The following is a 22,669-nucleotide window of genomic DNA, read 5'->3' as shown; positions in this document are numbered from 1 at the left end:
TCGAGTTCTTCCTGGGAAATTAAATAAACGAGTGATTGATTGATTGGTTCTTAAGATTTATATTTACTGCGATAGAACCATGTTCTCACAGTTTGCACGGCCCCATCTCAACAACTTCGCGATGCGCACAACGCCTTCTCCCCCCTCAACATTACTGCGCGCTGCGACATTTGAAATGCGGGCACGAAAGTTGCCACACTATAATGTGTGCGTTGCGCGAAGTCAGTCCAACTTGCCAACTGCCAATCCTGCACCGTAGACCTGTGGTTAGTGCGTATCGTTCGTACCAGCAGATTGTGTGTATCTACCAATTTCATATTGCCTCAATGTGCAGGTAACAGACGGACGCTCTTATTATTGACATCGCCAATTGAGCAATATTCCGCTTTGCACTTTGTGCGGCGTTCCGCGCTTCACGCCGACTCTGAAAGCAGTGGCCTGTGTGCCTGTACTACGAACGCTCAAAAGCTTGCCACTTGTGAACTGTTATACGCGGCAAATTGAAACTTCGTAGAAATGAAATGCGCTAAAAAAAATGCTGTGGTATATATCCCGAAGTCCCCTACTATGGCGTACCTTTAACGTTTGAAACCTTAAACGACATAATTTAGCGAAAGTAAGGACAGCAAGACGAGTTGGTGGAAGGGCGCTACGTTTTGTTGTTTCTTCCCTTACTGTTCGTCTTTAGCGCTGTTGCATCGTACCTTATAATTTAGTCTTTTTTATGCCACGCAAGAATGACATCATAAAGTAATACAACAGCCTGGTGAAGAAGACCTTGCAGCTGAATGGGAACCATTCGACGAGATGGGTAACTCACTTGAGGTAGATATCCTTGAGCGTGGACACAGTGAGCCCGATAGATCGGATGCCCAAGCGCACGCTGGCCCTTTCCAGCTCGAGGAACATCCGGTCGAAGTCCTTCGAGACGACCGTGTACAGCCCGATGGTGGCCTGCTCTGGATCGTCGTGCAGGAGTTCGGCCGATGGCACGTACCGCCGCAGTATTGACAGCACCTGTTGCTTCTGAAATGGCGCCCTGGTGTTCTTCTCTAGGCTCACCTTGTAGCCGACGCCTGCGGTAGTTATTAATGAGAAGGTGTAGAGACGATATTCGGAGCTTCCTGCCAGCAAGCACGCGCAGACAACGAGCAAGTGTCGCGTTAGGGATGTTTGATCGACGGCTTTTCGGTTACCGGAATATCCTTGTGGGAGCTACCAGGGATACTCAAACGACACAGCCGTCCCATTGGCTCGGCTGATGGAAGAATCGTACCATCGATGCCCGTTGCGTGCACCACCCGAATGCATGCGGTGCACCCGCCATTCGAACAACTCGAGCATATTCTAGTGAGTTCTAGTGTATACGTATGTGCATGTAACTGGCGCCTAATTTTGGCCAGTTGAGTTTGTCTCACGTCCATGAAAACTTGCAGTTCATATATTACGATCTTCGACTCTCTCTATTCCGAGCCTTATCACATTTCCATACATTTTCTTGCTCACCGATGACGATATATAAAATGTGAAGAATATATTCTTACGTAGCGTAACGGTACGTTACGGGCGTTATACTTGCAGAAAACCCAATTTTTCTAACACTTCCGTGGTCATGACTAGAGACCAGATGTTTAGGCACTAAAAATTTATGCTGTAGAGACTCATAGCAGGCACTACATCTGACAATTAAACCATATATAGGCGCCACATACTGTTCTTTAGGAATGATAGGCTCAATAATAAATCTACCGCAGTGCACCTGAGGATAAATTATAATTTTAAAAAAGTACAGCCCACTTAGCCCTTGTTGCATGAAATCGCTTTTATTTTCTTGATATTGCGGAATGAGGCAAGTTGCTTAGGTTATAGCATTTATCCAAAATCTAGTAGTACTATACACACCATAAGAAAAGCTGTAAATGCTGCGGCAGAAATACACCATGTCAGAATATTCAGGTTTCATGTGCCTTTTTTCAATGAGTTTTAGTTTCTATGCAGGAAATGAAAGCTTATTATACAGCAGAGTTAACGGCAAATGCTTGCACTTCAGAACGTTCGATAGTTCAATGTCCTCTGGAATCGGCAGAATGTTCGCCAGTCACAACTTTTGACACTTATTTGAGCACAGAGAAGCCGCGATTTATGTTGGAGAAGGATTTAACTTTTGAACTAACTCTGTTAGCAACAGTTCCATTCATCACGGTGGCTAACCTTTCCTGAACATCCAAAATCAGTGCAACATTCCTGGCCATCGTTAAGTGCGCCCAAACATTCAAGTTTCTCGATCATGTCGGCTAAAAATAGGAAGTGAGCGTATAAGTACACTAAGTAATCTGCGTTGTCAAGAAAAGCAGTTTGAGCCCTTCTCTCAGCGACACTCTCGTCTGCTGAAAAACAGTTAATGACAACTTTACAGCAGCAGAGTGTTTGCTTTCAGTCATGTTCCCCCGCGGGTGATGAATCTTCGACATTACATGGAACAGACATCTTCAGGCTCTGAAAATTCAATATAGGCACCAAGATCAAAACAGTCGTTTGAAGGTGCCGATAGAGGTGCCATTAAAATGTTTCTAGACCCACACTTCGTGCTTACGTAAGAGATAGGCACGGCGAATACAAAGGGAAAATATGCATTTCACGCAAAGTTCCGCTCTCTAGTCATGACAGTAGAAATTATGCTGAAGCACTTTTCATGATTCCGATTGTCGCTTCGTGGGTAGCGCCGACGGTTTTGTCACTATACTGCAGCAAAAGAGAGAACCGGACTTCCGAACGAATAGAACTGTTCTGTAGCACAAAAAGAAAAAAAAAAGGAGAAAGAAAACCTTCCTCGCTCTTACCGTAGATGCTCTTCAGATGGGTCGGCGAGGCGTTGCAGACTACGATGCCCTGGCTGAGGCTGACGACGCGGTCGGCCAGCACGTCCGCCTCGGTCATGTCGTGCGTCGAGATGAGCAGCGCGCTCGAACGGCGCGCTTGCAGCAGCATGTGCCACACGAGGTGCGTGTTGCGCCGGTCCAGGCCCGAGGTGGGCTCGTCGACGAGGACCACCTGCCCGATTCGGTTCGGTTCGAGCTCGTCTCAACCGGACGACGATTCACAACGGCGATTTAAAAAAAAGAAAATTGGGGGGCATTCTAATTTTGACTAGCAATATTTATTAGCCAGCGGTTTTAGTGGCGCACTGCCGGCGTTAGCACCAGGATAGGCCGTTCGTGCACGGGCAGTTGGATGATAAGGAATTGAACAAAAAAGTGCCATTGCGTAATACGAGCTCTGCGCAGCATGCAATGACGGGAAACCAAGGCTTTATTATAAACGCGCCTGTAATCTAGACAGTGCGACGAATAGAAGAGTTAAGGTCATCAGAGCGCTCATACTTTTTGACATACATTTCCTCGTACAGCGCTTTTAGGGATGTAGAAATTGTAAATATCCCAGACGAAATTAACAGTAACATTTATAACAAAAACCGCAGAATTTTCAAAACACAAACACAAAAATATCCGATGCCGCTTCTGCTTCTACCATTCCTATAGATTAATGAGGGTCACATATATTTAAATGACCAGAGAAAGAAGGAAATGTGCGAGTAGCTCTGATGTCAAAATTAGACTCCCCGCAAAGGTCTCTGCTCCATTTACGTATTCCTAAATCTGTTACTCTAAACGTTCATTGATATAATTAATGCATAGGATGTGAATAAGAATAGCGATGTGGGTGAGTTGCTTTAGATTCATCTTATAAAATACCTGCAGGGCGAAGCACTGATGTGCGGAAAGAATAACAAAAACGGACGAAGGACGATTCCTCCCTCGTCCGTTTTTGTTCTTTTCTGCGCGCATCAGTGCTTAGCGCTGCAGAAATTTTACAACGTGCATAGGACGTGCAGGCTATCTTGTTGGAAACAATGGCCTAAGGTAACTGCCAGTTTAGAACGCCCCTTTAAACAAATGTCTTGTACATGTAGACGGCAACAGACGCAGCGGTGTGCCTCAAGGGTGGGGTTTCATGCGAGGGGGAACCTAAAGAAGCATCTTATTTTCATTTAAAAACAAATCATGAAGTTCCCTTAAAAAGAATTCCCACTGAAGTCAATAAACTTCTCTAACATTTTTTTCTTTCTTGTTAGAAGCTACTGTGGAGCTCTTCGAACCTGGTGTTGTTGAGTGATCCCTGGGAAGCTGTCTTCAATTCTCGCACAGAGCAAAATCTCCTTTCTTTATTGAATTTACTTCTTTAAAGGCAAAGAGAGAAAGAATTCGAGGGAGCTCCGACCGATGAGTAGGATGGGTAGAAAACGACGGTCTGATGCCTGAGGGACTGAATACAACGTCGCAGACAAATCAGTATGAGCTGCGGCGCTGTCTTGATGGAGAGACCAATCAGCCGCATTCCAAAAATTTACTCGTTTCGCTCACACACACATGCTCTCTCAATTACCACAACAGCTTCAGGTGAAATTACTGATTGACAATATTGCAGTACATTCTTGTTTTGGCGCGTCGTTTAGAAAGCTTACAAAGGACTGAGAAGAAACAGCTGGCACATCACTGTCTCTCCACTCTCCTTTTTTCAGCTTTCAAAACCACGCGCCAAAACATGTACAGCCATCCGAAGCACCAACTTGTCCAAGAAGAAGTTCTTCTGGTATTCAAAATCTGTCGAAAAGGAAAAAAAAAAAATTCCTGGTGCACAATTCCAGACTTGCCGGAACAAACAGATAACAACGACCTTCGGCTTCGGACGAATACACTGGTATGCTTTTCGCTCTTGTTGAAGAAGGCAACTTGGTCTGGATTGAAATCTGTTTGGTTTAATGTCAAACCCACAGTGGCAGCTTTTGTCACTCGATATAATCTTTGAAAGTAGAGTTGGATGACTTTCAATGTGATTTTTCAAATCCTGGCACGAAATAAAACAAGGTACTTGTTGTTGTTTTTTTTGCCCTTTGTGAGCAGGCAGGGAACAAACTTCACACCAATGTGTCTCAAGCCTATGCTCTCACTCAAAATCCACTAAGAATTTAAATTCATACAAGCAGTGTCTGAAACCTTGTAAATTGGGTTTTGGCGAGCCTCGTTGATATTTTAATGCATATAGCATTAGAAGTGTCAACGTGGAAAAAAAGTGAATGTGTGTGAAATGTGGGAAGCTGGTCATGTGGTATATATACGTGTGTATGCATATAGTGCAATTGACGGTGGTCTGCTCCGGACCACCGTCAGTTGCACTTCGCTCCTCAAAGAGGCAGTACGTGTGTTGATTGAGGTCCAGAAGAACATTTTGCAATGTAGTGAACGTGGTTTAGATCATGCATCCGAAACCTCAAAGAGGGGCGACGTATTGCTGAGGAATTTCTCTCGCGTTTACCGCTGAATCGCCACTGAATCTTTTCTTTAACCTTTTCGACAATGTTTCATCTACGATCAGTTGGAGGTCAGCCGAAATGAGCATATTATTTGACTCTCACTTCTCCTCTTGGAACTGCTCGATCCACTGTGCCTCCTCCACAAACGACTTTTGAAGCATCGCAAGTGTTTCTGCGGTCGCTTTTTTTTTTTTTTTTAAGAATCGAGACAAAAGCAGATTCACGATGTCAAGCAAATTTATGTCCGTAGCGAAAAGACGTCACAGTTTAGCAAGAGTAGCATGACAATAGTCACAAAACTTGTCAACAGAAAGCTAGACATTCTACCAGTGGCATCGGTTTAGCTGTAGATTGCTTATGTTTCCGCCTATACCCACTTAGCGGGAAAACACAGCAATACAATTACGAGGAGCTCCATGAAGTCAGTCGGCATTTCTGTTGCGGGGGGGGGAGGGGGGGTTATCCCTCTTGTGTATCGTAGACAGAGCAAGCTGCTGTGCACAGTGTGGTACTTGTAACAAACCTTTGGCTTGCCAAGAGTGGCGATGGCTATACTGAGTCGCTTCGTTGGGCCCCTCTTGAGATCTTGCACCAATGTGCGCACGTCGTTTTCCAGGCTCGCCGCGACCACCATGTCTTGTGCGGCACTCATCAGTGATCCGGGCTGCATATGCTTCAGCTGAGAGAAGAACGCATACCGGTGAGGAAAAGGGGGAATGTCACCTTTTGCTGTGTAACTATCTTTCCATGCAGAATATGTTATGAATATCTCTTAAGTAGCGCGACTGTTCTGTGCATACTTGTACAACAGTTGCGTATATAATTTTATGTACTTTGTACCTCTGCTCCACTGTCTGTAAAACCCAAGAGTCTGTAAGTCAAACAGACCTCTAGGGAAAGGCTTTAGATAGGTATTTTGTCTGACCTCTTCAACATCACTGTCCAGGTGATCTACAGGTTAACGTTTAACTTATTGAACACTGTCGAGGTGTGCAATATAATCTCAATTCATTGGCGTGATTTAACGTGGGATTTTTTGTCCGTTACAAAGGAGTTCTGAGTGAGACGCACTTCTTTTGGTACAACGAGGTTGTTATTTCGGTTCAACAGTAATTAATTTCTATGTACTCTAAATATCCTGTCAGGTATTCAGTTAGGGGTAGTGGGAAATAAAAAATGACCAATCCTTCCGCTACCAGAAAATGGGGGTAAGCAAAGCTTGTCCTGCGTGCACCTGGCCTTTGTCACGGTTACGTAACCCACAGGTAACGGTGCCGGATTGCTTCGGCCTCCCGCTCCCTCATCTCGGCATCTTCTAGTTGCTGTCGGATTGACTGGGCTCGGGCGGCTCTAATGGCTGGATCGGCGCGCTGACAGCGAGCCCTTTCACGGGCGAGTTCTCGCCGCTGTTTGTCAAACGCAGCCCGTTCTTCGGGGGAACGCACAACGGGTGGCCATCTAATCCGTTTTGGGAGTCTTAACTGAACGGAAACACCCGCGACACCCTTTCCTGCCCTTTCCCTCACCGGCTGAAGTGAAACGGCTCTGATTGGTTGCGCGTGTGTCATGAGCGCGCGCCTATGCAGCTGAAATCCTTGCTAATGACTCACGGTCCGGCGCTGGCGCAGCTATCAACTCATGAACCGCCCTTCCCCGTAGCTGCTCTGCTCTGGGAGTAACTGGGTTTTTGCATGACCACGGCAACGCCACTTGTGAACCAATACAAGCTTCACTTGAAAAAGAATTCCTGGAACAACATTCGTGAAATGAGTCATTATTTCAGCGCATTATAAACAGCACTAGGAAGAAAGGCACCGCTGAGCAGGAGCGGGGCCCAAGGCCGCTTGGCGTTACGGGACTACCAGGGATCTGTTGCCGACATCGTGGGCGGCTGCGCAGACAAGTGCTAAGCGTCATGTACGGGCGTGCATGGGTGACTGGACTTCTCACTAGGTAGTCCTGACACATATGACTCGATACGCGGTATCCAACCTCTTGCCGCCACCCGCCACCAACACCACCTGACGCCCTCCCAGCCTCCACCGGTCAGAGCCAATGGTGAGAGCCCCTACTTCGCCTCGTCTGCCAGTTCAAGCCACCGCGGACCAACAGTACGGTGAGAACGCCGCCCTGTTACTTGTACGCCGCCTTATCGCTTAGGGTTTAGCGTTACGGGTAGTTTGAGCAGGAACTTGTGGTACTCTATATAGGCGTTGAGGCCGCTCCACTTGCTTGCTGTGCTTGTTCACGACTGTGCTTTGGTGTTTTTCTTTTACCTACTCGTGAATACATCTGTCGATTTTACTATGTAATTCCTGTTTTTCGCGTACATTCCTCAATGCGCCGCACGTCCGCAAGCATGAGGAACATTCGCTAAACAACCAAATTGGCAGAAGAAAATGATTTGAGTGCGTATTTCGGGCGATTTTCTCCGAGCGCCCTTAATGAATGGACAACAGCATAATTGCATGAAGACTGTAGAAATATGAAATCAATACCGGATTGGGGGGGGGGGGGGGGTGCACTACGAAGAAATCAGGTGAGAGAGAAATAAAAGAAACAGACTTCAGTTATACTCACGGTGCCGAAGTACATTAGATGTTCCCAGACTGTGAGGTCGCTGAAGAGTAGGTCTCGTTGTGGGCAGAAGCCGATGGTCGCGCGCGCCACGTTCGTGTGCTTCACCACATCGTAGCCGCAGACGAAAACGCGACCAGAAGTCGGCTTCTGTAGCCCTGAAAGGAAAGATTCTTAGGGTGTAATGCCACAAGACCAGCAACGCTTCTGCGCTTCCGCTAAATGTAGCTTAGAATGCACTTTGCCTGATTTAGTGACGAACGAGAGACAAGAGCAAAGTGGACGAATCTTTTCATCATTGAATGGTCGCGCATTTTTCCGCATTTATACTTACCTAACATGCATAAAACCTGGTCTGTAACTTGTATGTCTGCTTATTAACTTAAGCAACGCAGCTAGAATAGAGAGCTGGGTATGGTGAAACAGCCGTTTTTTTTTTTTAATAAGAAAGCATTACTTGCCCCATTACGCGAACATCGTGTCGGCGTAAGGGCCGATGCCGCAGAGTAAAAACACTGAGAATATGCTCGGACTGACATCACATCTCTCAGGGAGGATCCTGCGAACGGAGTAAATGAATGCCTTTGAAAAGCAAATTTGGTAAATTTCGGTCTGGGAGGGAATGGAACCCGTGCCTCCAGTGTGCGAGGCGAGCACGCTTCCCAGACACCGCGGAGGAGGCTCCACGGTTCTAGATGGGGAGGGGGGGGGAGGGGGGTATCTTGTGAGAGTCCATCTCGTGCACATATCCATTTAGTCTGCTGCTAAAGTACTGATTGGCTGGGCTCTGGGCTGGGTTACGCGTCAGAAGGAGGCGGGCACTCCAGCCAATCAGAACTTCAACAGCAGACGAAATGGACATGTGCACGAGGTAGACTCTCACAGAATACCCCGTCCCCCCCTCCTGGTTGAATAAAGGTGTGCCTAGTGCGTGCTTCATTACACACGCCACGTCACACGCGGACAAGTGAGCGCGTTGAGACGCTTGGCGCATTTTGATTTGACCTTACTGAGCTGCCGTTAGAACGCAGGTGAGAGCTTGCGCGGACAAGAAACGCGCGGAAAGAACATTTGCATTTGCATCAATGCAAATTGTTGCATTAAAATTTCTATTATACCTTAAAAAAGTTCGTAAGTATTTAAGAATATGTGACAGCTATCTCCAAAAAAATGGAAGGGACAATTTAAACACTGTAACTCCAAAAGAGAAACTGAATGTTGCCGTTCTGTGAGCGGCAGTGATGGAGAGTTTGAAGTAGGTAAAATCAATAAATACTAAATTATACTTTGGAACATATTGTGACGCTCTTAGGTGCATAGTGGGTTCACGAATGTGACGCGCTTAGGTGCATAGTGGGTTCACGCCTCAACAAACAGTATGTGGGGGGCACCGAAGGGTAGTGAACGAGGACGACGACGTGTGGCTGGCTGGCTGAGTCTCGACAGGCGCTCAGTTGACCAAGGCCATCGCTTCTAACTCTACCCGGCTTCAAAGTAACGCCTTTTGTGGGCGTAACAGAGTGGTGGAGGTGCTGGGTCCGACAGAACGTACCACGGAGTCGCAACATCTAGAACTTCGCCGGAGCCGTCGTCTTGCCGGTCTCTTGCCAACGACCTTCCCTATGGCTCAGGACGGAGGTGGACAAATGCCAGCTATAGTTTCACCTTCTCAAAGGTCAGCGCCAGTTGGACCTTTGCGGCACTACATGGAACCACGCTCGTTCGCGGGAAAAGTGGGCGAAGACGTCGACGAGTGGCTGATGCACTACGCAAGGGTGAGCCGCTACAACCGTTGGGATTCTGTCACTCAGCTTGAATATGTTGCACTCTTTCTGAGTGAGACAGCGTTGATGTGGTATGAAAACCACGAAGACTCCCTAACAACGTGGGAGCACTTTGTTGAGGAAATTAAGAAGTGTTTTGGCGACACCCACGCCAAACAGAAACGCGCCGAGAGAACACTTGCTCAAAGAGCTCAAGCTCCTGGAGAAACATGCACTATATACATAGAGGAAATCCTCAAGCTGTGCAAAATCGTAAATCCGCAGATGTCCGAGGAAGACCGAGTCGGACATCTCCTCAAAGGAATTGCAGAAGATGTGTACAATTTCCTCATAAGTCGGGAACACGTTGATTCCGTCTCAGATGTCGTGCGTCATTGCCGTACGTTTGAGACGTTGAAAACACGTCGCATTGTGCCAAAGTTTGGACGCCTGGCTAATGTGACAACCATTGCCAGCGTCGATGAGAGCCCGTCTGCCGATCTTTCGTCTACTATACGGCAGATCGTGCGTGAAGAACTGCTGCGGCACCAGGAACTTGCGCGCGACGTCATACGACAGCCTGACGCTTATTACCCGCAACACATGGCGCCTGCCGCACCCTGCGCTTCCTGGCAACCGGCGGTATGTGTCACAGACGTCAACCACAGAGGTGCTCCATGGCCACGTGAGGACACATTTACGCCCGAACACCGACCAGCAGAACACCCTCGCCCCAGCAGGTTTGCACGCAGACCGACCGTTCCTCCTGTGCAGCAGGCTCAGCCGCTCCGCTCTGCTACACGACCCCCCACGGCTGAGCGCTTCGAAGGGCAGTTCATCGATCGTCGTTTACCTGTGTGCTATAGCTGTGGCGACTTGGGTCACATTGCCAGGTACTGCAATCGCCGCCAACCACCGAGGTTCGACCGATCGACGATGTCTAGGCGGTACCGCTCTCCTCTGGGCGAAACATATTCGCCCTCGCACACATATTTAGGAAGCTTGCCTCACCAGCACCCGGAGCCGCTACGGAACCGTTCTCCAGCATCCGATCGCAGCTTGACACCACCACCCGCTCCTCGTGTAAGCCGGTCGCCCTCTCCGCGGCGTCGATACCCGTCGCCACCCCCGGAAAACTAGCCAGCGCGGCCGTTGGAGGTGAGGTCGCTGGACAATCTTCGATATCGACAGAGATACCTCCAACCATTTGTATGTTTAAGAATAAGGTGTTTGTATTAATTGACGGGGTTTCATCCATGGCCTTAGTGGACACGGGAGCAACCGTTTCAGTGATGAGTCTTGCGTTTAAAAGCCTCCTAGGACGAAAGGTGATGTTTCGCTGGGACCGTGCCGATACGTTTCGCGGAGTGAGTGGGGAGTTGTTGTATCCTGTGGGCGTGTGTAATGTAGACGTTACCTTGGGTGGTCAAATATATAACGCGGAGTTCGCTGTTCTACCTCATTCTACGCATGACGTAATCCTGGGTCTTGATTTTTTGAAACTGTGTGGTGCCACCGTCGACTGCAAAACGGGTGAAATCAGTGTAGGTACGAGCTTTGCTGCGGCGTTTATGGAAGCCCCACCGTGTCGTGAAAGTGTGCTTTGTGTATCCCGGGATACAGTTGTGCCTCCGTTATCCGCAACGTGTGTTTCAGTCGCCTGTTTCCCCACCACCGACGGAACGTTTGACGCTACCGTGGAGCCCGTTCACCTGAGTTGCATCAAGAGGAATGTACTGATACCGTATTGCACGCTGTCAGTTGTTCAGGGACGCACCAACTTATGGGCCGTAAACTGTTCGAGTGAACCTGGAATACTACCACAGGGTCTGAAACTTGCCGCCTACCATGAAGATCACGTGCTATCGCTCGCCCTTCTTACAGAGGCCCTTGATTCTGCGGATGAGCGCCATTTCGCTAATGTCTGCCCTGCGGCGCACTCCTCATTTCTGACTATGGTAAACAACTCGCTCAGCACTAAGCAGCGTCACGAAGTGGCGAATATTCTGCTAAAACATGCCCGACTGTTTGACTTCTTCCAGCAAGAGGGACCACCATTGTTTCCTCCTTCTCGTATACACCATCGCATCGATACGGGATCTGCCCAACCGCTGCGACAGAAACCATACAGAGTCTCACCGTCGGAACGCAAGGTGATCAATGACCAAGTCCACGAAATGCTAAATAAGAATGTAATCCAAGAATCCTGTAGTCCGTGGGCAGCGCCAGTGATCCTGGTTAGAAAGAAAGATGGTACATGGCGATTTTGTGTTGACTACCGCCGCCTCAACACCATCACTAAAAAGGACGTATATCCTCTTCCGCGTATTGATGATGCTATCGACTGCCTCTCATCAGCGTCTTACTTTTCGTCTGTTGACTTGAGGTCGGGGTACTGGCAGATTCCTATGCACGAGGCAGACAAGGAGAAAACGGCATTTGTAACACCAGATGGACTTTTTGAATTTAATGTGATGCCGTTCGGGCTCTGTAATGCGCCTGCAACTTTCGAGCGCTTCATGGACAACATCCTGCGTGGTTTGAAGTGGGAAGTATGCATGTGCTATCTAGATGATGTAGTGATTTTCGGGCGCACGTTCAGTGAGCACAACGCACGTCTCGATCTTGTGCTAGACTGCTTGGACAAAGCGGGTTTGGTGCTCAACTCGAAGAAGTGTCATTTTGGAGAGCGCCAAACACTCGTTCTGGGACACCTAGTGGATAAGGACGGTATACGGCCTGATCCAGCGAAGACTGCTACGGTGGAAGCCTTCAAGCAACCTCGCCATGTAAAAGAGCTACGCAGTTTCCTAGGGGTTTGCTCGTACTTCCGCCGGTTTATTCGTGGATTTGCCAACATCGCGTATCCGCTGACATGCCTCCTCCAGAAGGGCGTTCCCTTTGAGTGGACTCCTGAATGTGAAGCTAGTTTTCGTGAGCTGAGGTCTCGTCTGACGTCTCATCCCATTCTCCGACACTTCGACCATGCGGCTCCCACAGAAGTTCATACGGACGCTAGCGGTATTGGCATCGGCGCCGTCCTTATTCAACGCGTCGACACCAAAGAACACGTCGTCGCCTATGCGAGTCGTTCTTTAAGTAAGTCCGAGCGTAACTACACCGTTACAGAGCAAGAATGTCTTGCAGTTATTTTCTCAGTACAGCGCTTCCGGTCGTACCTGTACGGGCGCCCCTTCACTGTGGTGACAGACCATCATTCTCTCTGCTGGCTGGTTAATCTCCGTGATCCGTCGGGCCGGCTTGCGCGTTGGACACTCCGTTTACAGGAATATAACTTTACCGTTTGTTATAAAAGCGGCCGCCGACACGCCGACGCTGACTGCCTCTCGCGCATGCCGCTTCCAACGACGGACTGCGACGCGGACAACTTCGACTGCTATATCGCATCACTGGAGCCGGGATTTCCTGATATAAATACCTTCAAGGTCGAGCAGCAAAAAGACAGAACTTTAGAACCACTGCTCATAACTGCAAGGCAATCAGCACCATCCACTCGTTTCTGTGTTCGTGATGGGGTTCTTTACAAAAAGAACTATTCTACTACAGGCCCACGATATCTTCTGGTGGTCCCGGAGAGTCTCCGTGTCTCCGTCTTGCGCGCTATGCATGACGATCCAACATCTGGACATTTGGGTTCCGCGCGAACTCTCTACCGCCTCCAAGAAAGGTTCTACTGGCCTAAAATGCGCCAGACGACCGCCCAGTATGTGTCCAGCTGCAGCGAGTGTCAACGTTATAAGCGTCCGACGAGTTCTCCTCCTGGTCAACTCCATCCAGTGCCACCCCCCAGCTCTCCCTTTGAGCAAGTTGGCATCGACCTCCTCGGTCCTTTCCCGCGTTCATCCGATGGGAATCGCTGGATTATCGTGTGTGCCGATCACCTGACACGCTACTGTGAGACAGCTGCAATACCATCGGCTACTGCGACCGAAGTGTGTATTTTTCTGCTGCGTTTTGTCATTCTCCGACATGGACCTCCCAGAGTCATCATCAGCGATCGTGGGCGGCAGTTCACTGCAGACGTGGTCGAAGAGATGCTTCGTCTATGTGCTTCAAGGTTTCGACATTCCACCCCGTATCATCCCCAAACAAATGGCCTTACGGAACGCACGAACAGAACTCTTACTAACATGCTGTCCATGTATGTCGAGTCAGATCATAAGAACTGGGACAGCGTGCTACCTTTCATTACGTACGCATTTAACACCTCAAAGCATGAAGTTACGGGCTACAGTCCCTTCTTTCTTCTCTACGCTCGTCCGCCTCGTTATACACTAGACACTATCTTCCCGTTTTCCAGCCACGATAATCTTTGTATATCAGAGACAGTCTGTCTTGCTGAAGAAGCCCGACGACTTGCTTCGTTACGCACTCTTGTTTCACAAGACCGCTCGAAGGCACGCTGCGACCGCCGACGCCGACACGTGATATATGACCCTGGTGATTTAGTGTTGCTCTGGAAACCAACCAGGAAACGTGGACTATGTGAAAAACTGCTGGCCCACTATGTTGGACCCTATGTTATTACGGAGCGCATCAGCGAATTAACCTACCGCATAGCACGTCTCACATCAAATGGCCGACGGTCAGCAAAGACTGAACTTTCGCATGTCGCCCGTTTAAAGCCCTTTATTTCTCGACAGCCTGTTTGACTTGCCCGGCGGGCTTCGTCTGCGCGGAGGGAAATGTGACGCTCTTAGGTGCATAGTGGGTTCACGAATGTGACGCGCTTAGGTGCATAGTGGGTTCACGCCTCAACAAACAGTATGTGGGGGGCACCGAAGGGTAGTGAACGAGGACGACGACGTGTGGCTGGCTGGCTGAGTCTCGACAGGCGCTCAGTTGACCAAGGCCATCGCTTCTAACTCTACCCGGCTTCAATGTAACGCCTTTTGTGGGCGTAACAATATGTTTGTTATTTGAATCAGGTAAGGCTTTCAGAACTTTCCCTGACAAGTTGCCTGAATTTAAAGCTAGTGTGTAATGCAGCACACTTGCCCACTGTAGCGCTTCTTCATATGCAGTCAGAAAATTGTTATGTTTTGCTTTTCTTCTGCAGTTACGTTGTTTATATTCGTTAATTTTAGGTATGTGATTGTTGCCGATTTCCTGATAAAATATCTCAACTCCGGAATAAACATTCCATTACCATAAGTTACACAACCTTATAATTTTAGGCATAATAGATAAAACTTGATTTCATATTTACTGCATGCCCCGTATAGACGCTGCTGGTAATCAAACCGGCGTTTTCTTTTTCTTTCGAACTTTAGTTTCTTGTCGTCAGTCACAAACATAAACGCCAGCTTAAAATTAGCGCCCCCTCCAACACACTTCCCTTGTCTAAACCATGCTTGGGCTAAACATGTATAAACAAGCCGATCCTTCTAGTTTAAAACTTGCCTCGAACATATTACAGGTTCTTCTTGCGAATAACGATAAGGCAAATTATATTGTGCCTAGCTAAGGAGAAAAAGTCTGATAACAAAATAACCCGACAAAGCCTCTTAGTTCGCCCATCTCGGTTCGCATATTGCGCGTCTCAGTTGGCGTGCGAATCAGACGGCGTTTCCGGGATACGTGTACTGCGTCAGAATGCACGGGTGAGCGAGCCAAACATTTCCACAAAATGTAGTGTATTGACATGTCACAAGCGGCATTTATAAATGGCACTCGCCAAACTGGTACTCGCATAAATCAAATCATCGCGAGCCTGCTTACGCAGCCGGGATTACATGTTTTCTCAGACTGCAATCTCGCAGTTCACCACCCAACGCTGAAGCTTTCTCAAAGGCAACACGAACTGCGCAACCTCTCTTCTGGTTGTCGCAACACAACAGTGCCGATATGGGAATGGCCCGAATTTGGCAAGCGACACGCGACATTACATCACAAACTCCGAGTTCTTTGCTGCGGCATATTAAGCCCCCATGTGCTTTGCGACATCGCGATAATTAGTGCGTAGTGCCTTCACAATTTGCAGCATTCTCTGACGTATGTGCCCTGCTCTTCGTTCATACGAGCTTACGCACTATGTGACGTCAAAGGGCGCCCGCGTTGCACCCTCATAAGCTCCTGCGTTGCTTGTGCTATAACTTCAAGGTACGCCTATGCTTCGCGGAGTTGTAAGCCCCGTGACATCTCATTGGATTATGGCATCTCAGTGCATCTGCATTCAATATTACGAACCTCTGAGCTATGTATGGGACATGATGGTAAACTTTACCGAAATCCTTACCCAACACATCATGTCATTTTGATGCCTTTTGTTTTGTTATCCCGAGATGATGCGCTCCGCTGTCTATCACGCACTTTGGACATAATGCGTCCGCTGTATGATTGCACGACGAGGTTGAATTTTATTACATTATAAAACGTTGAGCTCTGCGGCGTATCGGGAACAAATTTTGCTCTTCGCAAAGCATACCAGCGCTTTGTGGTGAGTCTCTATGTTCTATTGCTTCACAATGATCCAGCGACCTGTAGCATTATGATTCCGTACTTTCGTTAAAGTTACTCTTTATACGTGTTTCTGACACAACGAGGCCCTGCCATAGCCTACGGTCTGATGCACTCTGCTTTCTGTTGTCAAGGTCAGCCGTGTTTTGTGAGTCAAATGCATCGCTGTGTAAATGTAAACTTTGAGATTAGGTTCATGTTTCTCTGCCTTTCCTGACACCACTACCCTGGTTTGCTCTGCGAAATAACAAAACTATGCGTATTATTACATTGCGAGCTTCTTCTCAGTCGCGTAAAGCTGACATCGAAGCGTCTATGTCCTTTGAAATCACGGAACCATTCCTGTAAACAAAACTATGCGTATTATTACATTGCGAGCTTCTTCTCAGTCGCGTAAAGCTGACATCGAAGCGTCTATGTCCTTTGAAATCACGGAACCATTCCTGTAAGCTAACGGCTCATAACAGACCACAGCAGTAACGCTACTATAGTCTACAAAGGGGACCTCGCGTAGAAGCCAGACACTCTTTGAAAAGCATCATTTGATGGTCCCATAAACATTCCCCTTTTTAGGTCCTGTGCTATTGCCCTACTTATATAACAACCAACACTTCCATTAATTGTGGTATCAATAACACGCAAACATTTAAAAACATTTTCTTTTTCATTATCTTGCATAAAATGTTTGACGTCATGCATCGCATTTGCTAACATAGATGTCATAGGCGGCTCGATGAGACAGTTGCCAGAAAACTCATCTCCGATGGCTATTTAAGTATGCGACTAGCCGAAACGCGTTAGGTATGAGGTGTGCCTGGCCCCGGGACTCCCTGAGGAAACGTTGCGCTTTCTGGCGGCGCCACTGTGAAATCCGCGCATGCTCAGCTGCGCATGCGCAGTGCTCCAAGTTGTCATCACTAAGATTCATTGAAGAGTGGCACATACTCACGCGAACAGCTCCACATTTAGGACTGCATTGCCTTCATGAACGACCCACACCTTTAGACTGCAGTATCTCTGGGATCGGCCCACATATCTGGTGGGACAGCTAGATAGCTAGATAGCCGGAAAGAAAACTTGACTAACAACTTCCTAAAGGCTATCCACATTAAAAGCGAATGCAGCACGGAGAGTATAGCCTAAATGTGCCAGATGAACGTGATCGAGTGAGTGGAAAATCCGGTTTGGTGCACGAAACATCGAGTGTCTGATAGGCGGATGTGACATCAAGCGTCATGATCTTCGCGTGAGTTTCGAGAACGCGTACATTTTTTTTTAATATTTGCATGTCAAAAACTTCTTTTATAGCCTGCTGCTTTGGTCAGCATTGCTTTACTGACAGCCAAATCTAATTTAACTGCACTTGTTTTCCGGTTTCGCATTGGCGGGCGATTCCTTTATCCACCTATATTAGCGTGGTGCCGGATCCCGGAAGAAAGATATGAGGAGCTCCGACTCTGCCGATAACAGTCTGCTAACCGTCTATCATCTTGTAAATAAACCCATCCTATCTGTAACAATTGAATCTCCTTTGAAAGCTCATTCGGGGCTCTGACACACCTTGCGTTGCATCTAGATTTGATATCGACCACACCGTCACACTACTTTCATGGCCGCACCGAAACCGTTGCGTGGGACTCCCTCTATAAGAGCTCTGCTATGGGACAGAGTTTCGTTTAACGCTTGTGCCTCACTGCTGCTGTTGGGTGTCTGAAATTTAGGACCGTGCAGTAGAGGTTTATTGGCACGCTTTTTACAGGACCGGAGAGTTTGTCTTAATCCTACAGTTGCATTTACAGTTCTTCGTGCCTTATATAGTTTCAAAGGAGCAGCGCGTTCGAAATGGGCACGTGAGTTAGGGCTTGCTTCTTGTACCGGGTCAAATCAAGTGCTCGCAACTTGCCGCACCATTCGAAATCGGACGCTCACCTGCGACGACGTTCATGAGAGTCGTCTTTCCAGCACCGTTGCGGCCCACTAATGCAGTGGCTTGCTTCTCGAAGGCCTGGAAGCTTACGCTCTTTAGAGCTTGCTTGGCACCGTGGGACTGCGAGAGATTTCGCACAGAATTTCGTCACTGTGGCGGTAGCGGTTACCGTAAGGTTCCAGCTGCGTTTCTTGCGCCATAGTATTGCAGCCTGCGTGCGCTTTGGTAATTCTAGGAGAATATTGTCACGTGCTGGTGTGACCAGGCAGTAAAGGCAATTGACTTTATGCCACGGCCGCATTCAAGCACTCCGATGAATTCTTAATTCCGAGATGCCTACTCTGTAACAGCCCTTGCTTGCTCAGTGTTGACACTGAGCGTAAGTTGGTCGAGCCAGAGTCACATTATTTATTTATTTATTTATTTATTTATTTATTTACTAACGCGATAGCGTTAAGGGCACCGTGTCCCACAAAATCCAGCTTCGGCGGCGGCGACGTTGTCCGTAAAAATCATACTGAAAACGCATCTCGATTCACGCAGGTCCTCCGAGTGGCGCAGAGGCGTTACTGAACTAATTGAATTTCTTAAAGCAAAATGCGTCAGAAAATTCGTAATGTACGACTTACACACAACCTCCAGACATGATAGCTTCGGATTGTAATTCGAATATATGAGAAAACATAATTTTCTTACGCGGGAACTCAAACACAAACCCTTTTTCCGGCTGTCGTTTGAGGTCTGTCTTAGTAGGAGTGGCGCACCCTAGAAAGCTCGCCTTCGTGCATAGCTTTCGTCGGCAGCGTTTCCGGGAAAATATCGAGGCTACATAAGCTGCACTTGCTGGGAAGCTTCACAAGCACGCAAGAATATTTAAATGTTATAGCATTGCACTCTTAAAGGCGAAGCTTAAGCGTCCTGCACTCTTTTAATTAATTCGTTAATTAATATTTATTTATGTTTTTACTTATTTATTCCTTTTTTGTTGATTTATTTATTCGATTGGTGATTCTAGGTTACGCTAGTGTTTGAAAATATAAGGATCTTCGGAGTTCTTGCTAGTGTACGTGCCCTCTTATTACAAAGGCGTACGTCCTGCTTGGAAGTAATATTTCGCTTGAGTTGACCGTGGCTCGCTTGAGAACCCCGGTTTACAGCCACTTCATTTTTCATTTTTCTGCTTAGCACCTAGGACGCGTTATCAAAAAAATGGCTGTGGCTTAGCTAAGGTTAAGCCCAGGATGCGAAGCATACTAGCCTTTATTTTAGTTGTTGAACCACTGTTTAGCCTGGTGAACTGCTGTCGCTTGGCTATATTTGGTTCGGCTAGACGAAGAAACAACTCATGCGTTACTCTGCTTCGCCTTCAAGAGTGGAACGCGACAGCGTTCCCGTCGACCCGCCAAGGGGTGTAAGACAATGGGCTACGGCGCAGCGACTACGCGCCCCGCATTGGACGCGGTGAGCGTCGAGCAACGCAGCATTCGGCGCGGCAACGACGCTCGTTTCTAAGGCAACACCGCATTCACTAGAGGCGCTTTTGTACCGCTTTGAAGCATCGTACTCGTGGCTCAGTGGTAGCGTCTCCGTCTCACACTCCGGAGACCCTGGTTCGATTCCCACCCAGCCCATCTTGCAAGAGTTGAGCCAAAGCCACCTAGAAACAAGCGCAGCTGCTTATATACCGCCGCGACGCCGCGAGCGACGGCACGAGTTGGAGCCCCGTTTCTCCTCTGTCGTGACGTCACGGTGTCACGTGGTCAGCCTTGACGGCGCGAGTTGGAGCCCCGTTTCTCCTCTGTCGTGACGTCACGGTGTCACGTGGTATTGAAGGCGACACCGCCGCGCCTGAGGAGCTGGGTTGAGCTCTAGTAATATGCTTCGCATAAAACTTTTCCCGCGTTATTGTCGCACTCCCAGCCTCGCATTAATTTGCCGCAAGAAAAGCGCGAGCGTTATGCGAGTAATAATGCGGTGTTATCGTGATGCATTTTCTCCACGCATATATTTCGCCGTTTAAGCATTTCAAGTGTATTTCTTCCAGGCTGTTTATATAACTTGTGCGACCCGCATTACTTCGTATTCATCGTTATTCGTTCGCAGGAGGTTCAGCTTGCCGCTTTTACTTTGGGACATGCTTCTGTATATTGTTGTCACTCTATAGTTTGACGCGATCTGTCAATGAAACTGAAGCCGAATAAAGCACCTCGTTATTTTTTGGAGCTGAGAACTTGTACGTCAGGAAATCGCGATAACTGGCTCAGAGACATTGGACGCTATGGATTTTAGCCACAGGTGAAATGGTCCGTGCTTCCGAATTTCGCCTGCTCATCCCCGTCTTGGAATGAGGATGGACTTCGCTCACCACTGTCAGGTCCTCGATGTGCACTGCGGGCTTGGCGTCCGGCGGCGCTCTCTCGAAGCGCTCGTCGCTGAAACGCAGCGGTCCCGTCGGCAGCTGGCGTGGCGTTGGAGACGGACGCCAGAAGCTCGACTGCGAGGTCACCAAATTTCATCGCTCACGAAGCACCATCAGACGTGGCGCGCGCTCTCGTAGCACAGCACGCTGTGAACGATTCTTTAAGTAAATATCAACACTCTCGCATTTTGGAGTAACAGCCCAGCTTTCACCTAGTCGACTCTTTCTGAAGCGTTACGTTTTGGGCGAGTTGGTTAGGAACCATTTAGGGACTATTTATTATTTAGGAACTCATGCGCGCATAAAGACAGACGTCGAACGAAGGAGGGGCACACACCATGCGCAAGCATCAACTAGCTTTTACTGTGACAGCGACATATATATATATGCTTCCACAGTCAGGGAAAAACAGAGGCAAGGTTGCAGTGGCTGCTATTCTTTGTTTAGCAGATGCACGATTTCATTTTCTCACATAAATCGATTAACCAGGGAGATAGTCGAGGCCAGAGAAATTCTTCGGCATGATCAGAGTTGTGTGAGTGCCCCATCTGTAGCGTTAAGTGATAAGGAAGTGAGGTATCTGGAGGGTGAAGCGGTATGACAGTGACAAGTTTGGATTTCTGCGGCACATGTGGCTATGCAGTTTTTTTTTATTTGTTTTCTTGCCTCCCTGTGTTTCCCTGATAGTGCAAGCGTAATATATGTCGCTGTCACAATAAAAGTCTTTCTGATCCGATGACTCTTGCGGGAATTGTAGCACTTTACTAGTAATAGCTGACACGAACTAAACCGAGAAATCAGAGCGCCAGGAAAGCAAATTGCATAATTTATGTATAGTTGGTCAATTTAGAAGTTTGGAAAGAAAGGTACACACGCCGCAGCGTGCCTAAATCGGCCGTATCAAGAGCTTTTTAGAAGCTTGCAACCTCAGGGGCGTGAAATGGCTCGGGCAAATTGCTTGAAAGCAAGCTTTGACTATTTCGTTGCCACGCTTCGAACACTTGCCATTGATATTTAGAAGTTTGAAGCTGCATAAGCTCCCGGTAACATGCTGAATTTCTGGCTCGTGGTTCTCGCATATTGTGAAAGACTGCTATGAAAATTGCATATTTATTGTTCCCTGTGTTTTGTTAAAGACCGCGTGAGAAGCGTACAGCTTAAGGTAGTGTAGGTATTGTAGAGCTTCCGTGCAAAATTTTAAGCTTAGGAAGTGAGCGGAAATGTCTCGAAAAGCTCGCAAAACTAGCAGTTTTTGATACCAAAAGTGAACAGAAAGAACACATCCATGGCATATCACAAGAAGAGACGCATGGTCTAGACTGCGCGGCTCCTCGACAGGACCTCCGAGGCATCCGAGAGAAAGAGGTGCCCACGGCGCGATGAAAAATCTCGAAGGCGGCATGCTCGGATTTAACGGCATAGTGAAAACTAGCGGGTGCACGCGTCGTCTGCTTAAATGCTGTCTAAAAGCGGCTAACAAGTAAACTGTGCACTGACCATGCCTACGCCTTTGTCAAGGTTGCATCGGGGGTGTACAGGTTGTACCACGTGACTTGAACTAAGGATTTAAATTAAAAGATGGGGTTAACTGCAGCTGAATTAAACATGAATTAAACCAACGACATGTGGTTTGCTGTCATGTGGCGCTCCTTAGAGTACATATTTATGTTCCGTACGATTAGTTAGTTGACTAAGACCAATTATGCAAAATCTATGCAAAATATTCACTTTAGAGCAAAGTGCGTTTCGTTACGTTGAAGAGGGTATTTAGAAACGACCAAGGCAATTTTGTGTGGTAACGTACGTGCTGCGTGGTGAGTTTTTCCGGACGAAAGCCCGCGAAATGCGAAATAAAACCACGTGAATGCTCTCATGCGCTATCGTATTGCAGCGCTATCAGCCGTGCTTCGAGCGAAAAAACCGTCCGCGAGGACCGTTCGCTTATCAAAGATGGCGACCCATGTTTTGCGAGTGCTGTCGTGGCAGGTGCTGACACACTGTGAAGCCGACGCCTAGAGCCGGTCACTTTCTCCACGGTCCGCGCGCAGGGTTCGTTACATACTCCAGCCGCGATACTCCAGCGCCGGAGAAGGCAGAATGCGCAGTGCTCTCGCCCTCCTGGCAACAATGTA

At 48.0% G+C, this 22,669-nt stretch overlaps 1 protein-coding gene across 1 annotated transcript in view; it reads right to left on the bottom strand.

Moving 5' to 3' along the window:
• Nucleotides 1-2,025: 2,025 nt before the first annotated feature.
• The window catches only part of LOC126525018 (phospholipid-transporting ATPase ABCA3-like), a 51,075-nt gene continuing 30,431 nt past the window's right edge, over nucleotides 2,026-22,669 (bottom strand). Inside the window, exons 8-12 of the mRNA XM_050173078.3 lie at nucleotides 20,484-20,612; nucleotides 18,121-18,238; nucleotides 7,952-8,106; nucleotides 5,895-6,050; nucleotides 2,026-3,051 (exon numbers count right to left, since the gene is read on the bottom strand). Coding sequence (XP_050029035.3) covers nucleotides 2,674-3,051; nucleotides 5,895-6,050; nucleotides 7,952-8,106; nucleotides 18,121-18,238; nucleotides 20,484-20,612 — 936 coding nt within the window. The 3' untranslated portion in view covers nucleotides 2,026-2,673. The remainder of the gene's footprint in view (nucleotides 3,052-5,894; nucleotides 6,051-7,951; nucleotides 8,107-18,120; nucleotides 18,239-20,483; nucleotides 20,613-22,669) is intronic.

Source organism: Dermacentor andersoni, chromosome 3 (assembly GCF_023375885.2).
Source record: "Dermacentor andersoni chromosome 3, qqDerAnde1_hic_scaffold, whole genome shotgun sequence".
NCBI lineage: Eukaryota > Metazoa > Arthropoda > Arachnida > Ixodida > Ixodidae > Dermacentor > Dermacentor andersoni.
Note: the sequence above shows the minus strand (reverse complement) of the source record. Positions and strands in the feature narration are given on the sequence as shown.